The sequence below is a fragment of the Xenopus tropicalis genome, chromosome 2, assembly GCF_000004195.4.
Source record: "Xenopus tropicalis strain Nigerian chromosome 2, UCB_Xtro_10.0, whole genome shotgun sequence".
Lineage (NCBI taxonomy): Eukaryota > Metazoa > Chordata > Amphibia > Anura > Pipidae > Xenopus > Xenopus tropicalis.
The window spans coordinates 165,950,835-165,974,781 of NC_030678.2; the positions used below are offsets into that span (position 1 = coordinate 165,950,835).

A 23,947-nucleotide genomic window follows, 5' to 3' on the forward strand; every position below is an offset into this window, starting at 1 on the left:
TTATTTATCCAAATTACAAGATACAATATATTCTACTTTTGTTATCAAACATCAAGAAAAGCTTCACAACTTTTTATTAAGCTTTCGGCATGGATAGAAGGACCTTGTTTCTAGTAGTGTGGGAGCAAAAGGCAGAACTCTGCCCATTCATTGGCTAATGGGGCCTAGCATGTATGTGTGCCTTGGCTTGTTTGTGTGCACTGTGAATCCTATGATCCCAGGGGGGCGGCCCTTAGTACGTAAAATGGCAGTTTTCTATTTAGGATTACCCAATAGCACATACTATTTAAAAAGTATATTTTTATGAAAATGGTTTATTTATATATAGATGAAGCAGGGTTTTACATATGAGCAGCTTTATGCAATACATTTTAACAGAAACCTACATTGTTTGGGGTATAGTTTCCTTTAATCAGAAATATTTTTACTTCCCCTGCTTCTGGACATTACACAGGTAAGGAATCTATTGCCTGGAAGCCTATTATCCAGAGGGAAAAGGATTATTCTTGTTTTCTTATTCTTTTTTTTTGATAGCACCCACAGCAGTAGGTCTGGAGTGCAAGGACCTGCACCTCTCCCTTGAATGCAGCAGCTCCCATGTCTCCAGCACTGTATTCATGAGGGGTAGGTGACATGTTGTCATATGTCACTCAAATGCACAAGGTACAGACCCCATAGAAGGGCTACGTTGCGCCTTCCATTGCTGTGCATTGTGCGGCAAGACCTTAGGTGTAAATAATGCAGCTTGAACTTATCAGGATATAGTGTGGGAGTAAAAGACAGAACTTTGTCAATTTATTGGCTGATATGTAAGTGCTAAGTAGTAAGGGGTGTACCCTTCATACAAGTGTGTCATGATAAATAACCCCTACTATGTGTGTGGTTGGTGCTGGCAGGGAAAATCTACTTCATATATCCAGCTTATTCAGTATATGTGTGCATTGTAGATCCGCACAGCAGTAATTGTGGGTACTTTTTCCTTCCATTGCAGGTGCTTCCTCTAGAGAATCGTATGAGGGACAAAAAAGACTTCTCCAAAGCTCTAAACATTGGCATGGCGATAGTGACCGCTCTGTACATCTCTCTAGCTACCCTGGGCTACTTTTGCTTTGGAGATCAAATCAAGGGCAGCATAACACTCAACCTTCCGCAAGATTCATGGTAAGTTCTTTGTGTGCCAAACATTCTCTGTAGGTTGAGTGGACGGGCTGCTGCTTGTATGTATGTATGTATGTATAACTTTATTTATAAAGTGCCACAAGGGTACGCAGCGCTGTACAATCTTACAATGTACAGAATTACACACAGGGAGGACAAGTGTTATAATAAATACAATAAATAAGTATAAATACACAGGGAGTAAGTGCCAAGATACAGTAGGAAGGAGGTCCCTGCCCCGTAGTGCTTACAGTCTAAGTGGTTGGGTAACATACAGGCACAAATTGGAAGGTAAGAGGGCACCAGGTATTTGGTGCATTTGCCCTTAAAGGAACAGTAACACCAAAAAATGAAAGTGTATAAAAATAATTACGATATTATGTACTGTTGCCCTGCATTGCTACAACTGGTGTGTTTGCCTCAGAAAGACTACTATAGTTTATATAAACAAAGCTGCTGTGTAGCCATGGGGGCAGCCATTCAACCTGGAAAAAAGGAGAAAAGGCACATGCACATAGCAGATAACAGATAAAACACTATTGTATTCTACAGAGCTTATCTGTTATCTGCTATGTAACCTGTGCCTTTTCTCCTTTTTTCCAGGTTGAATGGCTGCCCCCGGGGCTACACAGCAGCTTATTTATATTGGCTATATTACTGTTACTTTAGCAAATACATAACTATACCTGTGCAGGGCAACAGTACATTAAATTTAAATACTTTAATACACTTTCATTTTTGGCGTTACTGTTCCTTTAAGCACAGGACTGTGCAAAATATCTCATTCCTGCTATAAATCACTTTCACTCATCATAAATGAGAGAAAATACAATAAAACCTCAATTTTACATACCCTGATTTTTAGTTTTCCCTTAATTTACACGGATGTTTGGTGGACCCCCATGGGGAAATGTATTAAGGATTATATAATAATGGGACCACACAACAACTGTGTAAAATGAGGGGTGTGTAAAATTGAAGTTTCACTGTATTTTCTTTCTCAGTGGGGCAGTTAATTGTGAAAGTAGTGAGGAGAAGGTAACGCATTCAACTGCAAGAGCTCCTCATATTCAACCAAAATGTACATTTCTGTAGGAATTATCTGTAGCTCAGTGTCAAGGGCACCAGGAAACATTTGAAGGAAGTTTCTAAACTGGAATGGTGATGAACAAAAAAAGAAATGCAGTAGTAAATGTCCCCCCCCACCAATATGTATGTTGGATAAAAAAATATAATTTATTCAAAGTATTCCTTTAGTCTTAAAACAATGTTAGTATTTGGTTCAGATTAAGTAGATTTGATTGGCATTATTGCTGTGATGCTTTGTTTGGGGACAGAAGGAGTTTAGAAGCTGTATAAAGCTGATATGATTTCATTAAATGAACACGAAACACTTGACCCACTGGGATTTGAATGAAGTATTATCAGTATAACAGTTTACTGGCGGATTCGCAAACATTCCTTTGAATGCTTAATATCAAGAGTGCTATTATATATAATATAGAGAGTGTTATATATAATACAGAGAGGGCTATTATATAGAATATAGAGAGTATTATATAGAATATAGAGAGTATTATATATAATATAGAGAGGGCTATTATATAGAATATATAGAGTATTATATAAAGAGTATTATATAGAATATAGAAAGTATTATATAGAATAGAGAGGGCTGTTATATAGAATATAGAGAGTGCTATTATATAGAACAGTGCTGTCCAACTGGCGGCCCGCGGGCCGCATGCGGCCCGCGACCCCCACCTGTCTGGCTGCTTTGATGGCTTACCTTTGAGTAAGCATTAAATGGTATCAGTACTGAGATTAACTGGCCCCCTGCATGGTTCTCACCTCAGATTCAGGCTGTAATCCCTCTGTATTGTTTAAAAATGTAATCCCCTGTGTTTTTCACACCTTTTAATACCTGCATTGTTCACCCCCTGCAGTGTTCACACCTCAGGCTCAGACTGTAATCACTCCCATTGTTCACTTCTTCACACCTCAGACATAGGTACTGTAGGCAGAGTATGGCACATACAGCCAGCATAGGGCAGGTAGAGTATGGCACACACAGGCAGCATACGTCAGGGAGGGTATGGCACACACAGGAAGGGTAGGGCAGGCAGAGTATGGCGCACACAGGCAGGGTAGGGCAGGCAGAGTATGGCACACAGAGGCAGCATAGGGAAGGCAGAGTATGGCACACACAGGCAGGGAAGGGAAGGCAGAGTATGGCACACACAGACAGCATAGGACAGGCAGAGTGCTGCCTGTGTGTGCCATACTCTGCTTGCCATATGCTGCTTGTGGGAGGTGAACCTGGCAGGGGTTTGTTGTGGGAGTTTGTTAGCAGTTGGAAATAGCCATTAAATGGTCCCTAAGGTGTGTAATTATGTACTGGGGGTTGCTCTGCTATCCACAGGGGAGGAGGAGGCATATGGAATTTAAGGGTATACAGTGGTGTGAAAAACTATTTGCCCCCTTCCTGATTTCTTATTCTTTTGCATGTTTGTCACACTTAAATGTTTCTGCTCATCAAAAACCGTTAACTATTAGTCAAAGATAACATAATTGAACACAAAATGCAGTTTTTAAATGAAGGTTTACGTTATTAAGTGAGAAAAAAAACTCCAAATCTACATGGCCCTGTGTGAAAAAGTGATTGCCCCCCTTGTTAAAAAATAACTTAACTGTGGTTTATCAATTTCAATTTTCAATTTAAATATCAATTTCTGTAGTCACCCCCAGGCCTGATTACTGCCACACCTGTTTCAATCAAGAAATCACTTAAATAGGAGCTACCTGACACAGAGAAGTAGACCAAAAGCACCTCAAAAGCTAGACATCATGCCAAGATCCAAAGAAATTCAGGAACAAATGAGAACAAAAGTAATTGAGATCTATCAGTCTGGTAAAGGTTATAAAGCCATTTCTAAAGCTTCACTTGCCTCAATTAAGGTCAGTGTTCACGACTCCACCATAAGAAAGAGACTGGGCAAAATCGGCCTGCATGGCAGATTTCCAAGGCGCAAACCACTTTTAAGCAAAAAGAACATTATGGCTCGTCTCAATTTTGCTAAAAAACATCTCAATGATTGCCAAGACTTTTGGGAAAATATCTTGTGGACCGACGAGACAAAAGTTGAACTTTTTGGAAGGTGCGTGTCCCGTTACATCTGGCGTAAAAGTAACACAGCATTTCAGAAAAAGAACATCATACCAACAGTAAAATATGGTGGTGGTAGTGTGATGGTCTGGGGTTGTTTTGCTGCTTCAGGACCTGGAAGGCTTGCTGTGATAGATGGAACCATGAATTCTACTGTCTACCAAAAAATCCTGAAGGAGAATGTCCGGCCATCTGTTCGTCAACTCAAGCTGAAGCGATCTTGGGTGCTGCAGCAGGACAATGACCCAAAACACACCAGCAAATCCACCTCTGAATGGCTGAAGAAAAACAAAATGAAGACTTTGGAGTGGCCTAGTCAAAATCCTGACCTGAATCCTATTGAGATGTTGTGGCATGACCTTAAAAAGGCGGTTCATGCTAGAAAACCCTCAAATAAAGCTGAATTACAACAATTCTGCAAAGATGAGTGGGCCAAAATTCCTCCAGAGCGCTGTAAAAGACTTGTTGCAAGTTATCGCAAACGCTTGATTGCAGTTATTGCTGCTAAGGGTGGCCCAACCAGTTATTAGGTTCAGGGGGCAATTACTTTTTCACACAGGGCCATGTAGGTTTGGATTTTTTTTCTCCCTTAATAATAAAAACCCTCATTTAAAAACTGCATTTTGTGTTTACTTGTGTTATCTTTGACTAATAGTTAAATGTGTTTGATGATCAGAAACATTTTGTGTGACAAACATGCAAAAGAATAAGAAATCAGGAAGGGGGCAAATAGTTTTTCACACCACTGTATCTTAATATGACATAATTCTTTCACATATGAATGATGGTTGATATCCCCACAGTAAGGACCAAGCATTTGGGATTTTGCTGTGCTACCACCATTGTGATAAAATAGGTGTGGTTTGAAGTGGGTGTGGTTTCAAAAGGGGAGTGGTCAAAATTGGCTTCCATTAGCGGCCCTCCACCATGTATGCTAGAAAAATTCCGGCCCTCGGCACCGTAGAAGTTGGACAGCACTGATATAGAATATAGAGAGTATTATATAGAATATAGAGAGTATTATATAGAATATAGAAAGTATTATATAGAATATAGAGAGGGCTGTTATATAGAATATAGAGAGTAGTATTGTATAGAATATAGAGAGTGCTATTGTATAGAATATAGAGAGTGCTATTGTATAGAATATAGAGAGTGCTATTGTATAGAATATAGAGAGTGCTATTGTATAGAACAGTGCTGTCCAACTGGCAGCCCGCGGGACCCCCCTCTGTGTGGCCCCCCACCTGTCTGGCTGCTTTGATGGCTTACCTTTGTGTAAGCTTTAAATGGTATCAGTACTGAGATTAACTGGCCCCCTGCATGGTTCTCACCTCAGATTCAGGCTGTAATCCCCCTGTATTGTTTAATCATGTAATCCCCTGTGTTGTTCACACCTTTTAATACCTGCATTGTTCACCCCCCTGCAGTGTTCACACGTCAGGCTCAGGCTGTAATCACCCCCATTGTTTACCTGTTCACACCTCAGACATAGGTACTGTAGGTACCTATGCAGGTACTGCCTGGACTATGCTACCTGTGTGTATGGCACACACAGGGAACATAGGGTAGGCAGAGTATGGCACACAGGCAGCATAGGGCAGGGAGGGTATGGTACACACAGGTAGGGTAGGGCAGGCAGAGTATGGCACACACAGGCAGGGTAGGGCAGGCAGAGTATGGCACACACAGACAGCATAGGACAGGCAGAGTGCTGCCTGTGTGTGCCATACTCTGCTTGCCCTATGCTGCTTGTGGGAGGTGAACCTGGCAGGGGTTTGTTGTGGGAGTTTGTTAGCAGTTGGAAATAGTCAGTAAATGGTCCCTAAGGTGTGTAATTATGTACTGGGGGTTGCTGTGCTATACACAGGGGAGGAGGAGGCATATGGAATTTAAGGGTATATCTTAATATGACATAATTCTTTCACATATGAATGATGGTTGATATCCCCACAGTAAGGACCAAGCATTTGGGATTTTGCTGTGCTACCACCATTGTGATAAAATAGGTGTGGTTTGAAGTGGGTGTGGTTTCAAAAGGGGAGTGGTCAAAACTGGCTTCCATTAGCGGCCCTCCACTATGAATGCTAGAGAAATTCCGGCCCTCGGCACCGCAGAAGTTGGACAGCACTGGTATAGAATATAGAGAGTGCTATTGTATAGAATATAGAGAGTGCTATTGTATAGAATATAGAGAGTGCTATTGTATAGAACAGTGCTGTCCAACTGGCGGCCCGCGGGCCGCATGCGGCCCTCGACCCCCCTCTGTGTGGCCCCCCACCTGTCTGGCTGCTTTGATAACTTACCTTTGTGTAAGCTTTAAATTGTATCAGTACTGCCCCCCTGCATGGTTAACACCTCAGATTCAGGCTGTAAACCCCCCTGTATTGTTTAAAAATGTAATCCCCTGTGTTGTTCACACCTTTTAATCCCTACATTGTTCTACCCCTGCAGTGTTCACACCTCAGGCTCAGGCTGTAATCACCCACATTGTTCCCCTGTTCACACCTCAGATAGCAGTAGAAACCCACAAATAAACCCTGCACACTATAAAAAGAACATATACTGAGGTGGTACTGCAATTAAAAAGTTTTTTAATATATAGTTATTGTGCAGACTGTAGGAGCAGTAGCAGCATTGTGTCACTGTAGGCTGCCTGTGTATGCCACACTCTGCCTGCCCTATGCTGCCTGTGTGTGCCATACACACAGGCAGGGTAGGGAAGGCAGAGTATGGCAAACACAGGCAGGGTAGGGAAGGCAGAGTATGGCACACACAGGCAGGGTAGGGAAGGCAGAGTATGGCACACACAGGCAGCATAGGGCAGACAGAGTATGGCACATACAGGCAGGGTAGAGAAGGCAGAGTATGGCAAGTTTTTGCTGTACTACCACCATTAATATGGCTATGGCCATGCGATAACATGGGTGTGGTTTCAAGTGGGTGTGGTTTTAAAAAGGGGAGTGGTGAAAACTAACTTCCATTATCGGCCCTCCACCACGGAGGCCGGAAAAATTCCGGCCCTCGGTGCCACAGAAGTTGGACAGCACTGGTATAGAATATAGAGAGTGCTATTGTATAGAATATAGAGAGTGCTATTGTATAGAATATAGAGAGTGCTATTGTATAGAATATAGAGAGTGCTATTGTATAGAATATAGAGAGTGCTATTGTATAGAATATAGAGAGTGCTATTGTATAGAATATAGAGAGTGCTATTGTATAGAATATAGAGAGTGCTGTTCTCAGACAGTCTGCAATTGGTTTCAGTTTTTAATTATTTGCTGTATTTAAATAATTTTAGCTTTTTGTTCAGCCCCATTTCAGTTAAGAACTTCCTTCGAATGTTTCCTGGTGCCCTTGACTGTGAGCTACAGATAATTCCAACAGAAATGTACTTTTTGGCTGAATATTAGGAGCCCCTGCTGTTGCACGCATTGCCATTTTCTTCTCTACTTTCACAATTAACTGCCCCATTTAGCACTTCCGCGCACTTTCTTCTCTTTCACCCAAGCATACCTAACAGCATTATTACAGCTCTTCTGGACAAAGGATGGAGATAAAAGCTGTTTCTGCTCTCGTACTCTGAATGCTTCTTATGTTGGAAGCGGGCAAATTTTTTATATTTTCAGTCTGATAGCTGGAGGGGGTGGAAGAAATTATACTGACGTGTAACAGTTTCATTATGTGGCTGCTGGGCACACTTTCCAATAGAAATACAGGTAAGGGATCCTTTATCTGGAAACCCGTTATCCAGAAAGCTACAAATTACCGGAAGGGCCATCTCACATTTTAATCAACTAATTAAAATTTTTCAAAATTGTTTCATTTTCTCTGTAATAATAAAACAGCTAAGATATAATAAATCCTTATTGGCACAGTAATACTATTGGGTTTAACTCATGTTAATGTTTACAATAATATTTAGTAGACTTAAGGTATGGAGTATTACAGGTATGGGGTCTGTTATCCAGAATGCTCGGGACCTGGGGATTTCCGGATAAGGGATCTTTCTGTTATTTGGATCGCCTACCTTAAGTCTACTGAAAGAATTATTTAAACAGTAAACCCAATAGGGCTGTTCTGCCCCCAATAAGGGGTAATTATATCTTAGTTGGGATCAAGTACAGGTACTGTTTTATTATTACAGAGAAAAGGGAATCATTTAACCATTAAATAAACCCAATAGGGCTGTTCTGTCCCCAATAAGGGGTAATTATATCTTAGTTGGGATCAAGTACAGGTACTGTTTATTATTACAGAGAAAAGGGAATCATTTAACCATGAAATAAACCCAATAGGGCTGTTCTGCCCCCAATAAGGGGTAATTATATCTTAGTTGGGATCAAGTACAGGTACTGTTTATTATTACAGAGAAAAGGGAATCATTTAACCATTAAATAAACCCAATAGGGCTGTTCTGCCCCCAATAAGGGGTAATTATATCTTAGTTGTGATCAAGTACAAGGTACTGTTTTATTACTACAGAGAAAAAGGATATACTTTTTAAAAATGTGAATTATTTGATTAAAATGGAGTCTATGGGAGATGACCTTTCTGTAATTTGAAATTTTCTGGATAATGGGTTTCCGGATAAGGGGTCCGATACCTGTATTTACAAAGTTAACACTCAAGAGAAGACTTCCTGAAATACAGAGGGTTTACAAAAAGGTGTAAAACACTGCTCAGCCCCAAGATTAGGGAGGCCAGGTTAGACTTTGCTAGAAGAAATGATGTCCAGTTCTGGAACAGTATTCTTTGGACAGATGAAATGAAGATCCACATGAACCAGAATGATGATAGAAGAGTACAGAGAAGGGAACAAACGGCTTATGATTTAGCCAAATGCTGAAAAACTGATAGGATTGTGCTTCACGGTACAGAGGGACAGGGGCCCAAATCATACTGCGAAAGCAACCCACATGCAAAGAATTTGAATGTTATGCCATGGCCAAGTCCGTCGCCTGTATTCAACCCAACTGAACTTGCATTTACCTTGTTGGAGACATAGTTACATAGTTACATAGTTACATAGTTACATAGTTACATAGTTACATAGGGTTGAAAAAAGACCATTGTCCATCAAGTTCAACCCATCCGAGTAAACCCAGCACACAACCTATACTAACCAATCTATACACTCACATACATAAACTATATATATACAACCAGTAATACTAACTGTAGATATTAGTATCACAATAGCCTTGGATATTCTGCTTGTTCAAAAACTCATCCAGGCCCCTCTTAAAGGCATTAACAGAGTCTGCCATTACCACATCACTAGGAAGGGCATTCCACAGCCTCACTGCCCTCACCGTGAAAAACCACCTACGCTGCTTCAAATGGAAGCTCTGTTCCTCTAATCTATAGGGGTGACCTCTGGTGCGCTGATTGTTTTTATGGGAAAAAAGAACATCCCCCAACTGCCTATAATCCCCTCTAATGTACTTGTACAGAGTAATCATGTCCCCTCGCAAGCGCCTCTTTTCCAGAGAAAACAACCCCAACCTCGACAGTCTAACCTCATAGCTTAAATCTTCCATCCCCTTTACCAGTTTAGTTGCACGTCTCTGCACTCTCTCCAGCTCATTAATATCCCTCTTAAGGACTGGAGCCCAAAACTGCCCCCCATACTCAAGGTGAGGCCTTACCAGGGACCTATAAAGCGGCAAAAATATGTCCTCATCCCTTGAGTCAATGCCCTTTTTTATACAAGACAGCACTTTATTTGCTGTAGTAGCCACAGAATGACACTGCCTGGAATTAGACAACTTGTGATCTACAAAAACCCCTAGATCCTTCTCCATTAAGGATGCCCCCAACACACTACCATTCAGTAGATAGTTTGCGTTTATATTATTCCTACCAAAGTGCATAACTTTGCACTTGTCAACATTGAACCTCATTTTCCAGTTTGCTGCCCAGTTTTCCAATTTTGTCAAATCGCTCTGCAAAGCGGCAGCATCCTGCATGGAACCTATAGTTTTGCACAATTTAGTGTCATCAGCAAAAATAGAAACAGTACTCTCTATGCCCACCTCCAGGTCATTAATAAACAAGTTAAAAAGCAAAGGACCAAGGACTGACCCCTGCGGTACTCCACTAACCACACTGGCCCAATTAGAAAATGTTCCATTTACCACCACTCTTTGTACTCTATCCTTCAGCCAGTTTTCTATCCAATTACAAATATTATGTTCTAGGCCAATATTCCTCAATTTGATCATTAACCTTCTGTGAGGTACTGTATCAAACGCTTTAGCAAAATCTAAGTAGATGACATCAACTGCCATTCCAGCATCAAGGTTCCTGCTCACCTCCTCATAAAAGGCAACTAAATTAGTCTGGCAAGATCTGTTACGCATAAAACCATGCTGGCACAAACTAATAGTATTGTGAACTGCAATGTATTCAACTATCCTATCCCTTATTACCCCTTCCAGAAGCTTTCCTACTACTGATGTCAGACTAACAGGCCTATAGTTTTCAGGCTGAGAACGAGATCCCTTTTTAAATAACGGCACCACATTAGCAATCCGCCAGTCTCTCGGCACCATGCCAAACCTCAACGAATCCTGAAAAATTATGTGAAGAGGCTTGGCAATCACAGCGCTCAGCTCATTTAATACCCTGGGATGAATCCCATCCGGTCCTGGACCTTTGTTTACCTTTACATGTTCAAGTCTCTTTTGAATTTCCTCCTGAGTGACCCATGCGCCAGTAGCTAAATTACTAGCACTGGGTATATTAAAAGGGAAGCCTTCATTATCTGGCTCCTCAGATGTATAGACAGATGAAAAATAAGAGTTCAAAATTTCAGCTTTTCCCCGTTCTCATCAACCAACGTACCCCCCCGTGATAATAAAGTTCCCACCCCTTCTTGCTTCATTTTTTTACTATTCACATAATTAAAAAATAATTTTGGATTCTTTTTACTCCTAGCTGCAATATCCCTTTCCATCTCTAGTTTAGCTTGCCTGATAGCTATTTTGCATGCTTTATTTGCTTCCTTGTACCTGATGAAAGTTTCCGCTGTCCCAGCTAACTTGAATGCTTTAAAAGCACGTTTTTTATTACCAACCTCGACCTTAACTCTCTTATTCAGCCATAAGGGTTTTGCTTTGCGATGCCTCTCCTTGCATACAAGGGGAATATACTGTTGTGTATACCTGCAAAGCAATGTTTTAAAGATGTTCAATTTTCCTTCTGTGTCTAACCCCATGAAAAGCCTTTCCCAGTTGACACATTGCAGAGATGCCCTTAAACTGGCAAAGTCTGCACGTCTAAAATTGAGCGTTTTAGTTACTCCCTTATAGAGCTGTCTCTGTAGCATTATCTCAAAGGAGACCATGTTGTGATCACTGTTCCCCAAATGCTCACCCACACAAATGTTAGAGATAAGTTCAGTATTATTAGATATTACCAGGTCCAAAATAGACTCATTCCGAGTAGGTTCTTGAACCACCTGAAATAAAAAGTTGTCATTTAGCATATTTACAAACCTACTAGCTTTTTCTGACTTAGCCACCCCATTACTCCAGTCAATGTCCGGATAATTAAAGTCCCCCATAATAACAACTTGACCCAATTTTGAAGCCTCCTCCATTTGCAACAATAGCTGGGCCTCATCCCCCTCATCTATACGGGGTGGTTTATAGCATACACCAATGATCATTTTCTTTGTGACCTTCAGCCCTACTGAAATTTCTACCCAAAGAGATTCAACGTTTTCATTGGTAATGTCTTTATTACATGGCTTTAAATCTGACTTTACATAAAGACAAACCCCTCCACCCTTTTTAATCCCTCTGTCCCTCCTAAAAAGCGTATACCCATTTAAATTCACTGCCCAGTCGCATTTTTCATCCCACCAGGTCTCAGTGATACCAATTAAGTCATAATTTTCAATACATGCAATAGCCTGCAGCTCCCCTATTTTTCCCGACAAGCTACGCGCATTAGCCAGCATGCAGCGGAGATTACTACTTCTTCCTCTACAGCTAACATTAGCTAAAGGACAGTTAGAGCTAAGGTGAAAATTAGTCTGTTTCCCTTGTAACAATGGAAGCTCCTTATCTGATAAACTATATGCCCCCCTCACTCCTGAAGGCAGAAAGGTTAACAAACAAGCAGCAGCTGAAGACAAGGCAAAAGGCCTGGCAAAGCATCATTAGGTAGCAACCCCTTAGGTTTTTTATGGCAATGGGTTCTAGAGTTCAGGCAGGAATTGACCGCAAAAGATTTACATTGTTCCCGACCAATCCTGAGATCCGATCTTTGCGTGCCTGACATACTACCAACAACACTATTTTTGAGAGACGGGCTGTCAGCATCACTTAAATCTTTCTAAACCCTGCTAAACATTGCAGGTAGCCCTAAACATCATATGTAATAAAAGGCACTAAGTTTACCCAGTAACAGTAGGCCATACCAACCAATAAGATGTTGGCTTATAAACAGGTGACCAGTAAATTTTTCCAACTGATTGGTAGCTATGGGTTACTGCACCTGGGAAAACTTAGTGCCTTTTATTACATATCCCCCTAAGTCTATTTATTGTAGATAAAGTTAAGCATTAACCACTGTTTTAAAGGGACAGTACACCCCTTGTTCAACATGAGTGCAATGAATAGGGCTGCTTATACATCTTGTCATCTTGTCTATGAGCCTGGGATCTGTTGATCCCAGGCTCAGTGGAACTTCCACCTGGGTCATCAGATGCAGCCAAAGAGGAGGATCCACTCCTTTGCTTGCAGCAACAGGACAAAGAAGGAACTAGTAGGGCTTAAAGCCGTAGGGACGTATTAACCCTATGGGTAGCAAAACTGTTTTTTTCATGATTAAAACTATGAACAATACGTATGTTCTAGTGATGTGCGGGTTGAGATTTTCTCTAACCTGCCTGCTCCCAACCCCAACCCGAACCCAACCCGGCTTCCTTCCTTTATTTATAGACCCATTCCCGCCCCGCAATGACGGCACAAAAAGGGCAGGGCTTCGGGGCACGCGGCTATAAATAAAGAAGCCAGAAGAGAGCTGCCGGCAGTATAAGATTGTGGGTGGGGAGGGCGAGCGGAAGAGCTCAGCCCGCGGGTCCCACAGGGTATGGGGCCGGCCTGCACATCACTAGTATGTTCAGTACAAACCCTGTTCATTAAACTCATGATAAACAATGGAGGTTTACTGCCCCTTTACAGTGTACAAAGATTGCTGTCAGAATACGTTAAGAGTTTTTTTTATAAGGAATGAAGTGATGACCCAACTTGAGCTGATAGATCCCCCGGCGCAGTTCAAATCCGAGGGCACCATCTGCACGTTTCTGGCCATCTGAATCTATTGATTGTGAAGCAGAACTCTTTAAAGAGATCGTCAGCTGCTTCACGCCACACTGAAAGCTTTGATATTGACTCCATTGCTTGTGGGCCATAGATGTTTTATTCATCATGTTTCTCACTCAGAGTAAGAGAAGAGCAAAAAGCAGATGCTTGAGATTCGTGCAAATAGTCGCCAAGGCTGCAGATAAAACTCGATGAAAATTGGACTGAAATATAAGTAACTCGGCTAACATGGCTGCCTCCAGCAAATCCTGTTTTACGCAGTGATTGACAGGGTCAGGATGAGTCTCCTTTTGTCGGTGTATCCGTATGAAAGAAAAACACGCTGAAAGGCTTGTTTCAAATGAGTCCTCCAAGGCAGGAAGTTTTTAATCTTTTCAAAAGGCAGAATGAAGATGTCATACTGTATTATAGGATTTGTGCTGGGTTGAATGGATTACATTGTGGACTTTTATGGACTACTTTGTGACTCAAATAAATGTAACAGTAGTCGCCTGTCCTCAGCCTGCCTCCTCCCAATCCCACAATTCCCTGCTGCACATGTGATGTCAATAAGGAAAGGAACATCCCAGTGCAATGCATTGTGGGTTATGTAGTTCCTGCATGCTGTCTGTTAGCTGGGGAGAAGTTGTTACAATTTGTAACATCAGTGTTTTAGTCCCTCCTCCCCTGCCAGGATTTCACATGATACAGCAATCCTGAGCAATTCAGCAATCCGTCTCTCTCTGAGGAACTCAAAGAGGTACCTACTGCGCAGGCCTGATTGATTTCAATCGGAGCAGAGGCAGTGAGCATGCTCAGTAGGTACCTCTTTGAGGTCTTCATAGGAAGAGAGAGGAGGAGTGCTTAGAAAGCAAACAGGGGCGGGGCTTCACTCTAGACAAGGGAATTGGTAAGAGAGCTGCAGTTCAGCTACTTGTAATAGAGAAACAAAATGAATCTGCACGCAGGGAGGTATGTTATACTGGGGGTTTAAAATTAAAGGCTGCAAATATGATCATTCATTTTTGTATTCTCTTTTTTTTCAGGTTGTACCAGGTGGTAAAAATTCTGTACTCGTTTGGGATTTATGTTACTTATGCAATTCAGTACTACGTTCCAGCAGAAATCATCCTACCTGCCGTCACATCCAGAGTGCAAAAAACCAGGAAGCTCCTGTGCGAATTCACTATGAGATTCTTCCTCGTCTGCCTTACCTGTGAGTAACTTTGCTGCATAGTTGGCCTTTCCATCCTTTCACTTTCAGGTAATCAGCATGCACAGTTAAGGGCGAAGACACATGGGGCTACTAGTAGCAGCTACTAAAATAGACAATGCTGATTATTTACTGGATAATCTTCTCTGTGTGTTTTAGCAGAGGCAATTCTCAGTATTGTCTATGGCAGGGGATTTTCTGGCATTTAGTTGCCGTGACAAGTAGCTGCTACTAAGTAGCTCCATGTGTCTTCACCCTAAGAAAGTGGAGTCGTAAATCCAGGGGCGGGCCGAGCCGACCGGGCGCCCTAGGCAACTGCACTTCCCCCCCACCTCGAGTGTGCTTTGGCGTGCATGTGCAGTTCCGGTGGGGGTGTGATGTGATGGGTCATTGCCCCACCAAGTAATGACAAGAGGCAGGGGCAATTACAAAGGAGTGTGGACTAGGGGAGAGGCTCCTGCCTGGCACCCCCCAATCGTTGGCGCCCTAGGCAGCTGTCTCTTCTTTCTACCCCTAGTTCCGGCCCTGCGTAAATATCTGTCGTAAATATCTGTCGTAAATATCTGTCGTAAATATCTGTCGTAAATATCTGTCGTAAATATCTGTCGTAAATATCTGTCGTAAATATCTGTCGTAAATCAGTCGGAAATTGTTTTAAAGTCTTACAACTCTTTAGTGGTTTAGAGTACATTTTTGGGATGAGGCTACACTCCCCTAAGAATAATCCAAGTGCACTGTCTGCGTTGGAATGATTCTTCTTTATTTATTTATGATCTGTTACTGATCTGTTTTTGTGTGTAATGTTTCTTACTGTATTTCCTAGCCTATGAAATAACATTCCAGTTTGATAAAATAATTTGATGTTATTTGACACATGTATAATAATAATAATAATATTTAGGGGCAGATTTATAAAAATGTAAGGTTAGAGCTCACCATATTAAAATTCACCCACTGGCTATTTATTCCTATGGGATTTTTAGAAGCATATTTGTCAATGGGAGCAAGTTAAGATGGCCATAAAAGGCCATAAAAGGTGGGTGATATTGGAGTAATCTGGTCGATTGGCCCTCAGGCCAAAAGATTGGATTACAAGGAGCGGTCTGAAGGACTCAAATCGGCAGCTTAAATCTGCCTGTGTAAGGCCACCTTTAGAATTCTTTCAGATAATAATGATCAGTGCCAAAGGCTACAGAGAGGATCTTTTATGTTCCAGCACACAAATGGTTAAAAGATAGTGGGGGTCATTTTTCAACACTGGGCAAATTTGCCCATGGGCAGTAACCTATGGCAACCAATCAAATTGTTGCGTTCATTGTTCTACATGCAGCTGGCTGAAAAAAAGGCAATCACTGATTGGTTGCTATGTGTTACTGCAAATTTGTCCGGTGTTAATAAATGAGCCCCAGTGTGTCTTTTATACCACAATGGTAGTGGTTGCTAGGGGTCTATACTGGAAACGGCTGCTGAAATGATTGCACTTTGTATGAATATGTATGTATGTATAGTTTTATTTATAAATCGCCACTTATGTACGCAGCGCTGTACAGTAGAATACATTAATACACAAAGGGGGTTATTAAGATAATAATAGATAAATACAAAGTATAACAATAAATACAGATAAATACAAGATACAGTTGCAATAAGTTAAGAGTCAAAGACACAAAAGGATGGAGTTCCACTTTGAAAAACAATGCAAAATGCGTGTTTCAGTCCAGAAAATAATGGGACTTATTTATCCAGAATTGAACAAATAAAAGGATACATTTTTTTTTGGAGTTTCGTTGTTACTGGCAACAATTTATATTCAAGTTTAAAAAATGAAAACTTTTTGGACGCACACCTTTTACTTGGAGCAAATAATCCAGTGGGTCATTGCTTATGAACAAACCACTAGAGGGCGCCAGAGGACATAATGTTATGTAGGTGTCACATTAAACTACAGTATACAAGGTAGGATGTACATACTAAGAATAATTCTAATATTGTATGTAGTGACCATGAGAGTGAATGCTTCCTTGTTTATTTTGACCACTCTGTGTTTTCTGTTATGAAATATTGTATCTTGTCCCAGCCAAACAACGAATTATTAACTGCAAATATTGAAACTGATTTAAAAGGGATTTTCATTGTATTAGTTGCATGCAGCTCCAAGGTTTTGTTTTGGTTTTTTTCACAGCGATTCAGCCTGCCCCCTACATAGAAGAAATATTTTTAAATCCTCCAGCGAAGATAGCATGAGCAAGAATAGGTAATATAGCCGTCCCCACAGCAGGCAGCACCATGCTTACTTGCACATCTTTTTAGTGTTTCGGATTCAAGTTTATGAGTACTCTATATCAAGGTGGAGATTATTGTGGTTTTTAAAGAGATTTTTTCACTTCGCTGTTATCTATCCAGAATGCAATGATCAAATCTAAAATTAGCACTAGTCACAAATAATTTTAATCAAATAATTCGCATTTTTAAAAATGATTCCCTTTTCTCTGTAATAATAAAACACCTGTACTTGATCCCAACTAAGATTTAATTACCCTTTATTGGGGGCAGAACAGGCCTATTGGGTTTATTTCATGGTTAAATGATTCCCTTTTCTCTGTAATAATAAAACAGTACCTGTACTTGATCCCAACTAAGATATAATTACCCCTTATTGGGGCAGAACAGCCCTATTGGGTTTATTTCATGGTTAAATGATTCCCTTTTCTCTGTAATAATAAAACAGTACCTGTACTTGATCCCAACTAAGATATAATTACCCCTTATTGGGGGCAGAACAGCCCTATTGGGTTTATTTCATGGTTAAATGATTCCCTTTTCTCTGTAATAATAAAACAGTACCTGTACTTGATCCCAACTAAGATATAATTACCCCTTATTGGGGGCAGAACAGTCCTATTGGGTTTATTTAATGGTTAAATGATTCCCTTTTCTCTGTAATAATAAAACAGTACCTGTACTTGATCCCAACTAAGATATAATTACCCCTTATTGGGGCAGAACAGCCCTATTGGGTTTATTTAATGGTTAAATGATTCCCTTTTCTCTGTAATAATAAAACAGTACCTGTACTTGATCCCAACTAAGATATAATTACCCCTTATTGGGGGCAGAACAGCCCTATTGGGTTTATTTAATGGTTAAATGATTCCCTTTTCTCTGTAATAATAAAACAGTACCTGTACTTGATCCCAACTAAGATATAATTACCCCTTATTGGGGGCAGAACAGCCCTATTGGGTTTATTTAATGGTTAAATGATTCCCTTTTCTCTGTAATAATAAAACAGTACCTGTACTTGATCCCAACTAAGATATAATTACCCCTTATTGGATGCAAAACAATCCTATTGGGTTTAATTCATGTTTTATTGATTTTTTAGTAGACTTTAAATTTGGAGATCCAAATTACAGAAAGACCCCTTACCCGGAATACCCTTGGTCCCGAGCATTCTGGATAATGGGTCCCATACCTGTAATTTACTCTGTGCCAGTGCATACATTAAAAAAACAGGGTATTTAGGTTCACATTACTGATCACAAAGCTGCCAGGGCACAGTTATTTTTGCAGCTGGTTATAGTTATCAAAACATTTTTCTTTGGCTTTAATTAAAATAGATATGAATTTAATACTGTGAAGCTGCCAAATGAAGCTTTAGATACATTTGAAAAAGTCAAAGAACCGTTTAGCACTTATTTTGCTGTTAAATTGTTCTTTTCGCTATGAAGTAAATGGGGTTTTCTTTTATAATTTTGCAATTATTTCTGTCACATGAAAAAAAAATCTGTTTGTACATTTTGTACTTGTGTAAAAGTATATTGAAGAGACATTATTTCTGTGTGCCAAAAAAATAAAAATGAGGGGCTGCCCTACCTAGAGAAGGCACTACGAGTGAACTGGGGGTCCCAGACTAAGGGGCTATTAGGGTGAGCTGTGGGGTTAAAGGTCTTGACATATCAGTGGAAGTACTATAAATGCAACTAACTAACCCATGATACATAGTATAAATACTAGCCCTGCCTCAGTGATCATATTCCCCATTTGAGTTTATCTCCTTTTGTCTTTGTATTGAGTTATACATTATCCATTGATTCCCCATGCAGTAACCGAGAAGACTCTTCTTGAAGCCCCCAGCCTGATGATCCTGTTTGGGTTTTTACAACTGCTAATGGCTTTTTGACTTGTACCTACATTTGCCAGATGCCTAGCACCACACTGTATTCAGGAGAAGAAGGATCCTTGTATCCAGTGTCGGACTGGCCCACCAGGATACCAGGAAAACTCCCGGTGGGCCCAGGTGTCAGTGGGCCCTCCTGCTCCTGACCATTTGGCCTGCTTCATGGTGATTCCCTATTTCTGAATGGGGACAAAGAGGGGAAATAGTGTAGATAGAAGGATAGGTGCTAGCATGTAAATAAAAGAGATTAGGAGAATAAAGAGGTTGAGTGAGGAAAGGAGGAAAAATAGTTGGTAAAGCGGGCCAAGGGTCTAAGGTTTTCTGGTGGGCCTTGGGGTCCCAGTCTGACACTGCTTGTATCTTTTGTCTTTAGGGTATAGACAGGGTACAAAGCAAACACATTTCATGGCCTCATTGATGTTGATGACTTGGCACATCCAGTTGCTTGTGCTCCAACAGCAATTAGTGTTCTTCAGATAGAAGCATGGCCGACTATTGAACCAAAATGAAGCCTATCCTTATAAAGCATCTTCATAGGCTCTCAAAAAGTGCTCCTAGTGATTGGCCACTGCTCATGCTACCCTTTAGCCTTCACTTCTAAGGTTGCTCTGGGCTCATTGTCTTCGATCATTTAACCCAATTCCTATAAATACCTGATTGTTTTGCTTGTTGTGCTTTCTGTACACTTTTGAATTGCTTTCATTGAGCAGAACATTAAAATCCTCCCTTCCGTGTTGGTTTGCCTTCTGGTAGGGGGCGGTGAATACTTTCTGATTGATCTCCCTTTGTTTGCACGTTCAGTGGACATTATTGTGTACAGAAAGAGCTTGGCAACGTACAGTAGGTCTGGCTTTGATTCTCAGATGTTGCCAGCGGGGAGCTATTCACAGCATGAAAAGGGGAGGAAGATGATCGCTAACAAGTGCCTCGCTTGCTCTACGGCTTCTCATCTCTCACATAGCTGCTTACGTTGTGCTTTAAACGACTATTTCAGTCTGTCAGGCTTCTACCTTACTTATTTAAGGGGATGCTGCCTTGTGTCAGTGTAAATCAAGTGTTGGAAGGATGAAGAAATATTTTATTTTTTACTCCATATTTCTTTTGACTGTTAGAAGGCAGTCAGTTTCTTTTATCTGGGAATATATTTCTTGGGTGTACAGGTACAATGGAATGAGTGTGATTGCCTTGAGAGCCGTGTTTCTGGCACGCAGATCAAATGCATTATTTACAACAGTGATCCCAAACCAGTAACTCGGGGGCAACATGTTGCTCCCCAACCCCTTAAATATTGCTCTCAGTGCCCCCAAACCAGGGAGTTATTTTTGAATTCCTGACTTGGGGGCAAGTTTTGGTTAAATAAAAACAAGATTTCCTACCAAATAAAGCCCCCTGTAAGCTGATAGGGTGCATAGAGGCCCCTAATAGCCAATCACAGCCCTTATTTGGCTCCTCCATGAACTTTTATGGTGCTTGTGTTGCTCCTCAAGTCTTTTTACATTTGACTGTGGCTCACAAGTAAGAAAGGTTGGGACCCCTGATTTACAATATGGCCAGATGATACTGATCTGTTTCTTTGCCCATGGACCTTGTCACATTTAGATTGACTGACAGATATGTTGGTGTTACGGTGACCCATTCCCTTCTAAATCAGAAGCTGATTTTATGCTATATGAATTGCACCCTTTAGGGGACACATATTATAGATACACCTTCCTCCCTTCTTTTTTGAAGGGGAGGGAGTGTAATAGTTGGTGCCAACTCGTTTAACCTGTAGCAGCCTATAGTAGCCCTGGAGCATCTGATAATACATTCCCCCTGTAGTCACAGCGCTGCGGAATATGTTGGTGCTTTATAAATAAATGTTAATAATAATAATAATCCAGAGGTTTAGTGCTAGACTTTGGCAACTCACTTCCTTGGGGAGTTGCAAAAGTTCCTTAGGCCCTACCAAAACACCACCTCTTGCAGTGCCAGGGATAAAGTATTACAAAACCCCCAAATCACCAGGGGTGCCAGCGCTAAAAAGCAGGTTATTGGGCACCTTCAAGTGATTCTAATCAGTTTCCTGGGACCACGGTCAGATCTCCACTTCTTTGAAAAAATGCACAAGCCAAGTTAGATACAGCAGAGAGCATCACCGCCATTATAGTTGTTTTTCACACTCCAGAAATCACAGAGGAATATCTGTACCCAACCGGTACCTTCCCAGGGTAGCACAGATGGTAATTGGCAAGTAACATGGTGGCAGCAACAGTCTTTACAGTATGTACCCTGGGCAGGTACCCTTTGTTTAACTTAGTGATTGGAATTACTGGGGAGGTGCCTAACAAGTTGTCACCCCCTTCCCAGTGGTTATGGGTTTTACTGTTCTTTTAAAAAAACAAAAAACAAAAACAAAACCATACTAAAGGGGTTGTTCACCTTTACGTCAACTTTTAGTATGATATAGAGAGCCATATTCTGAGACAATTTGCAGTTGGTCTTCATTTCTTATTATTTGCAGTTTTTTTAATTATTTAGTTTGATGTTCAGGAGCTCTCCAGTTTGGAGTTTTAGCAGTGATTTGGTTGCTAGGGTGCAAGTTACCTTAGCTGCCAGGGAGTGGTTTGGATGAGAGACTGGTATATGAATAGGGGAGGGACTGAATAGAAAAGAAAGTTACAAAAAGTAACAATAACAATAAAACTGGAGCCTCACAGAGCAATAGGTTTTTGGTTGTCGGGGTCAATGACCCCCCATTTGAAAGCTGGAAAGAGGAGAAGAAGAAGAAGGTAAATAATTCAAAAACTATGAAAAACAAATAATAAAGACTAATTGAAAAGTTGCTTAGAATAGGGCATTCTATAACATACCAAAAGTTAGCTTAAAGGTAAACCACCCCTTGAACAAAAGTTCAACATACAGACAGCTTGTGTGCTTGTGAATGACAATGTCATAATAATATTTGTGCCGCTATTATAGGTGTATGGCAGACAGGGCATGGCCCGATGTTTCAGTTGGGGCCGCTGGCTGAAATTGTAGTTGGACAGTCACCTGCTTATTAGAAATGCCATATTTATATGTAGTATTTATGTATTTGGAAGGAATTAAGGAAGAGGGTCCCTAGGGCTGCTGCACAAAAATTACAACTAAAAACGAACTGGTATAGGGGCAATAGTATAGGGAAAATAAGAGAGAGATTAAAGGGGAACTCCACCCAAACACAACTTTTTTGAAAAGAAAACATGATGTCCCCCTGTTCCCCTGCTGATCTGGCTGACTACTTTGACTACAAATAAAATGTAACAGTAGTCGCCTGCCCTCAGCCTGCCTCCTCCCAATCCCACAATTCCCTGCTGCACACGTGCAGTAGGTTCTCCTTCTGTTTAATGTAATAAATATATAAACTGAATGGAAAATATCTGCTTTTATCACACCCAGCATCCAGTCTATGTGCTGCAGAAATACTGCAATTATAGACACTGTACAATGCGCTAATGGCCAAATGATCACATTAGCAATTCTATGTACATTTATCCAAACTGAATAGGGTTTATAAAGCAGGAATTAGGCTTTCTAAGTCCAACTCAGGAACCGTATTTATATAAACAGCCATTTCAGCTGTAATTATGTCTCCTGAAAGCTGCGCTAACAGTTTCTTAAGGGCTGAAGTTTCGGGTGAAAATAATTCCTGCTCTCAGGCGCCTCTTTCACTGCCCACAATGTGTTCATAAGGGAATTAGGGGAATAATATCCCCTGTGCTTTCTAATCTATTGTGACTTTAATCCAGAAGGATCTCAGCAAAGCAATGTTCCCACTTAGCAACTGTAACAAATATGTTTGTACCAAGAAATACCTGTAGTCTCTGCATCATTCTATGTATTTGGGCTATTTTTTATTAATTCATTTTCATTATGGTTATTAACTTAAATTCTGTTTACTTTTTTTATACAGGGAAAATTGTATTAACCTCTATTAGGGGGGGATTACGTAGGACACATTCTATGTTGCAACTGTTGTTGATATTGTGAGTTTATACATGAGAGATATACATGCATACTGTATATATTTTCCCTATTTCCACTACCTTCATTTATTGCTAAAGGCAAATCCTCTTGTTTCTTTGGCCAAAAAACTTTTTCCATCTGTTATATACTTCCAGAATATGGTACAGGTGTGGGATCCCTTATCCAGAAACCCATTATCCAGAAAGTTCCGAATTACAGGAAGGCCGTCTCCCATAGACTCCATTATAAACAAATAACTCAATTTTTTAAAATGATTTTCTTTTTCTCTGTAATATTTCTCTGCCCCCAATAAGGGGTAATTATATCTTAGTTGGGATCAAGTACAGGTATGGGATCCCTTATCCGGAAACCCGTTATCCAGAAAGTTCTGAATTACGGAAAGGCCATCTCCCATAGACTCCATTATAAGCAAATAATTCTAATTTTTAAAAATGATTCCCTTTTCTCTGTAATAATAAAACAGTACCTGTACTTGATCCCAACTAAGATATAATTACCCCTTATTGGGGGCAGAACAGCCCTATTGGGTTTATTTAATGGTTAAATGATTCCCTTTTCTCTGTAATAATAAAACAGTACCTGTACTTGATCCCAACTAAGATATAATTACCCCTTATTGGGGGCAGAACAGCCCTATTGGGTTTATTTCATGGTTAAATGATTCCCTTTTCTCTGTAATAATAAAACAGTACCTGTACTTGATCCCAACTAAGATATAATTACCCCTTATTGGGGGCAGAACAGCCCTATTGGGTTTATTTCATGGTTAAATGATTCCCTTTTCTCTGTAATAATAAAACAGTACCTGTACTTGATCCCAACTAAGATATAATTACCCCTTATTGGGGGCAGAACAGCCCTATTGGGTTTATTTCATGGTTAAATGATTCCCTTTTCTCTGT

General features: G+C 40.6%; 1 protein-coding gene across 4 annotated transcripts in view; it reads left to right on the forward strand.

Moving 5' to 3' along the window:
- slc36a4 (solute carrier family 36 (proton/amino acid symporter), member 4) overlaps nucleotides 1-23,947 on the forward strand; it is a 104,415-nt gene that overhangs the window by 33,053 nt on the left and 47,415 nt on the right. For 3 of the 4 annotated variants that reach the window (XM_031897338.1, XM_002940146.5, XM_031897336.1), the window contains exons 10-11: nucleotides 992-1,161; nucleotides 14,691-14,860. In XM_031897338.1, the coding sequence (XP_031753198.1) occupies nucleotides 992-1,161; nucleotides 14,691-14,860 (340 nt within the window). Of the gene's footprint in view, nucleotides 1-991; nucleotides 1,162-14,690; nucleotides 14,861-18,963; nucleotides 19,119-23,947 lie in introns of those variants that run through there. The other variant, XM_031897337.1, reaches the window with a different exon arrangement.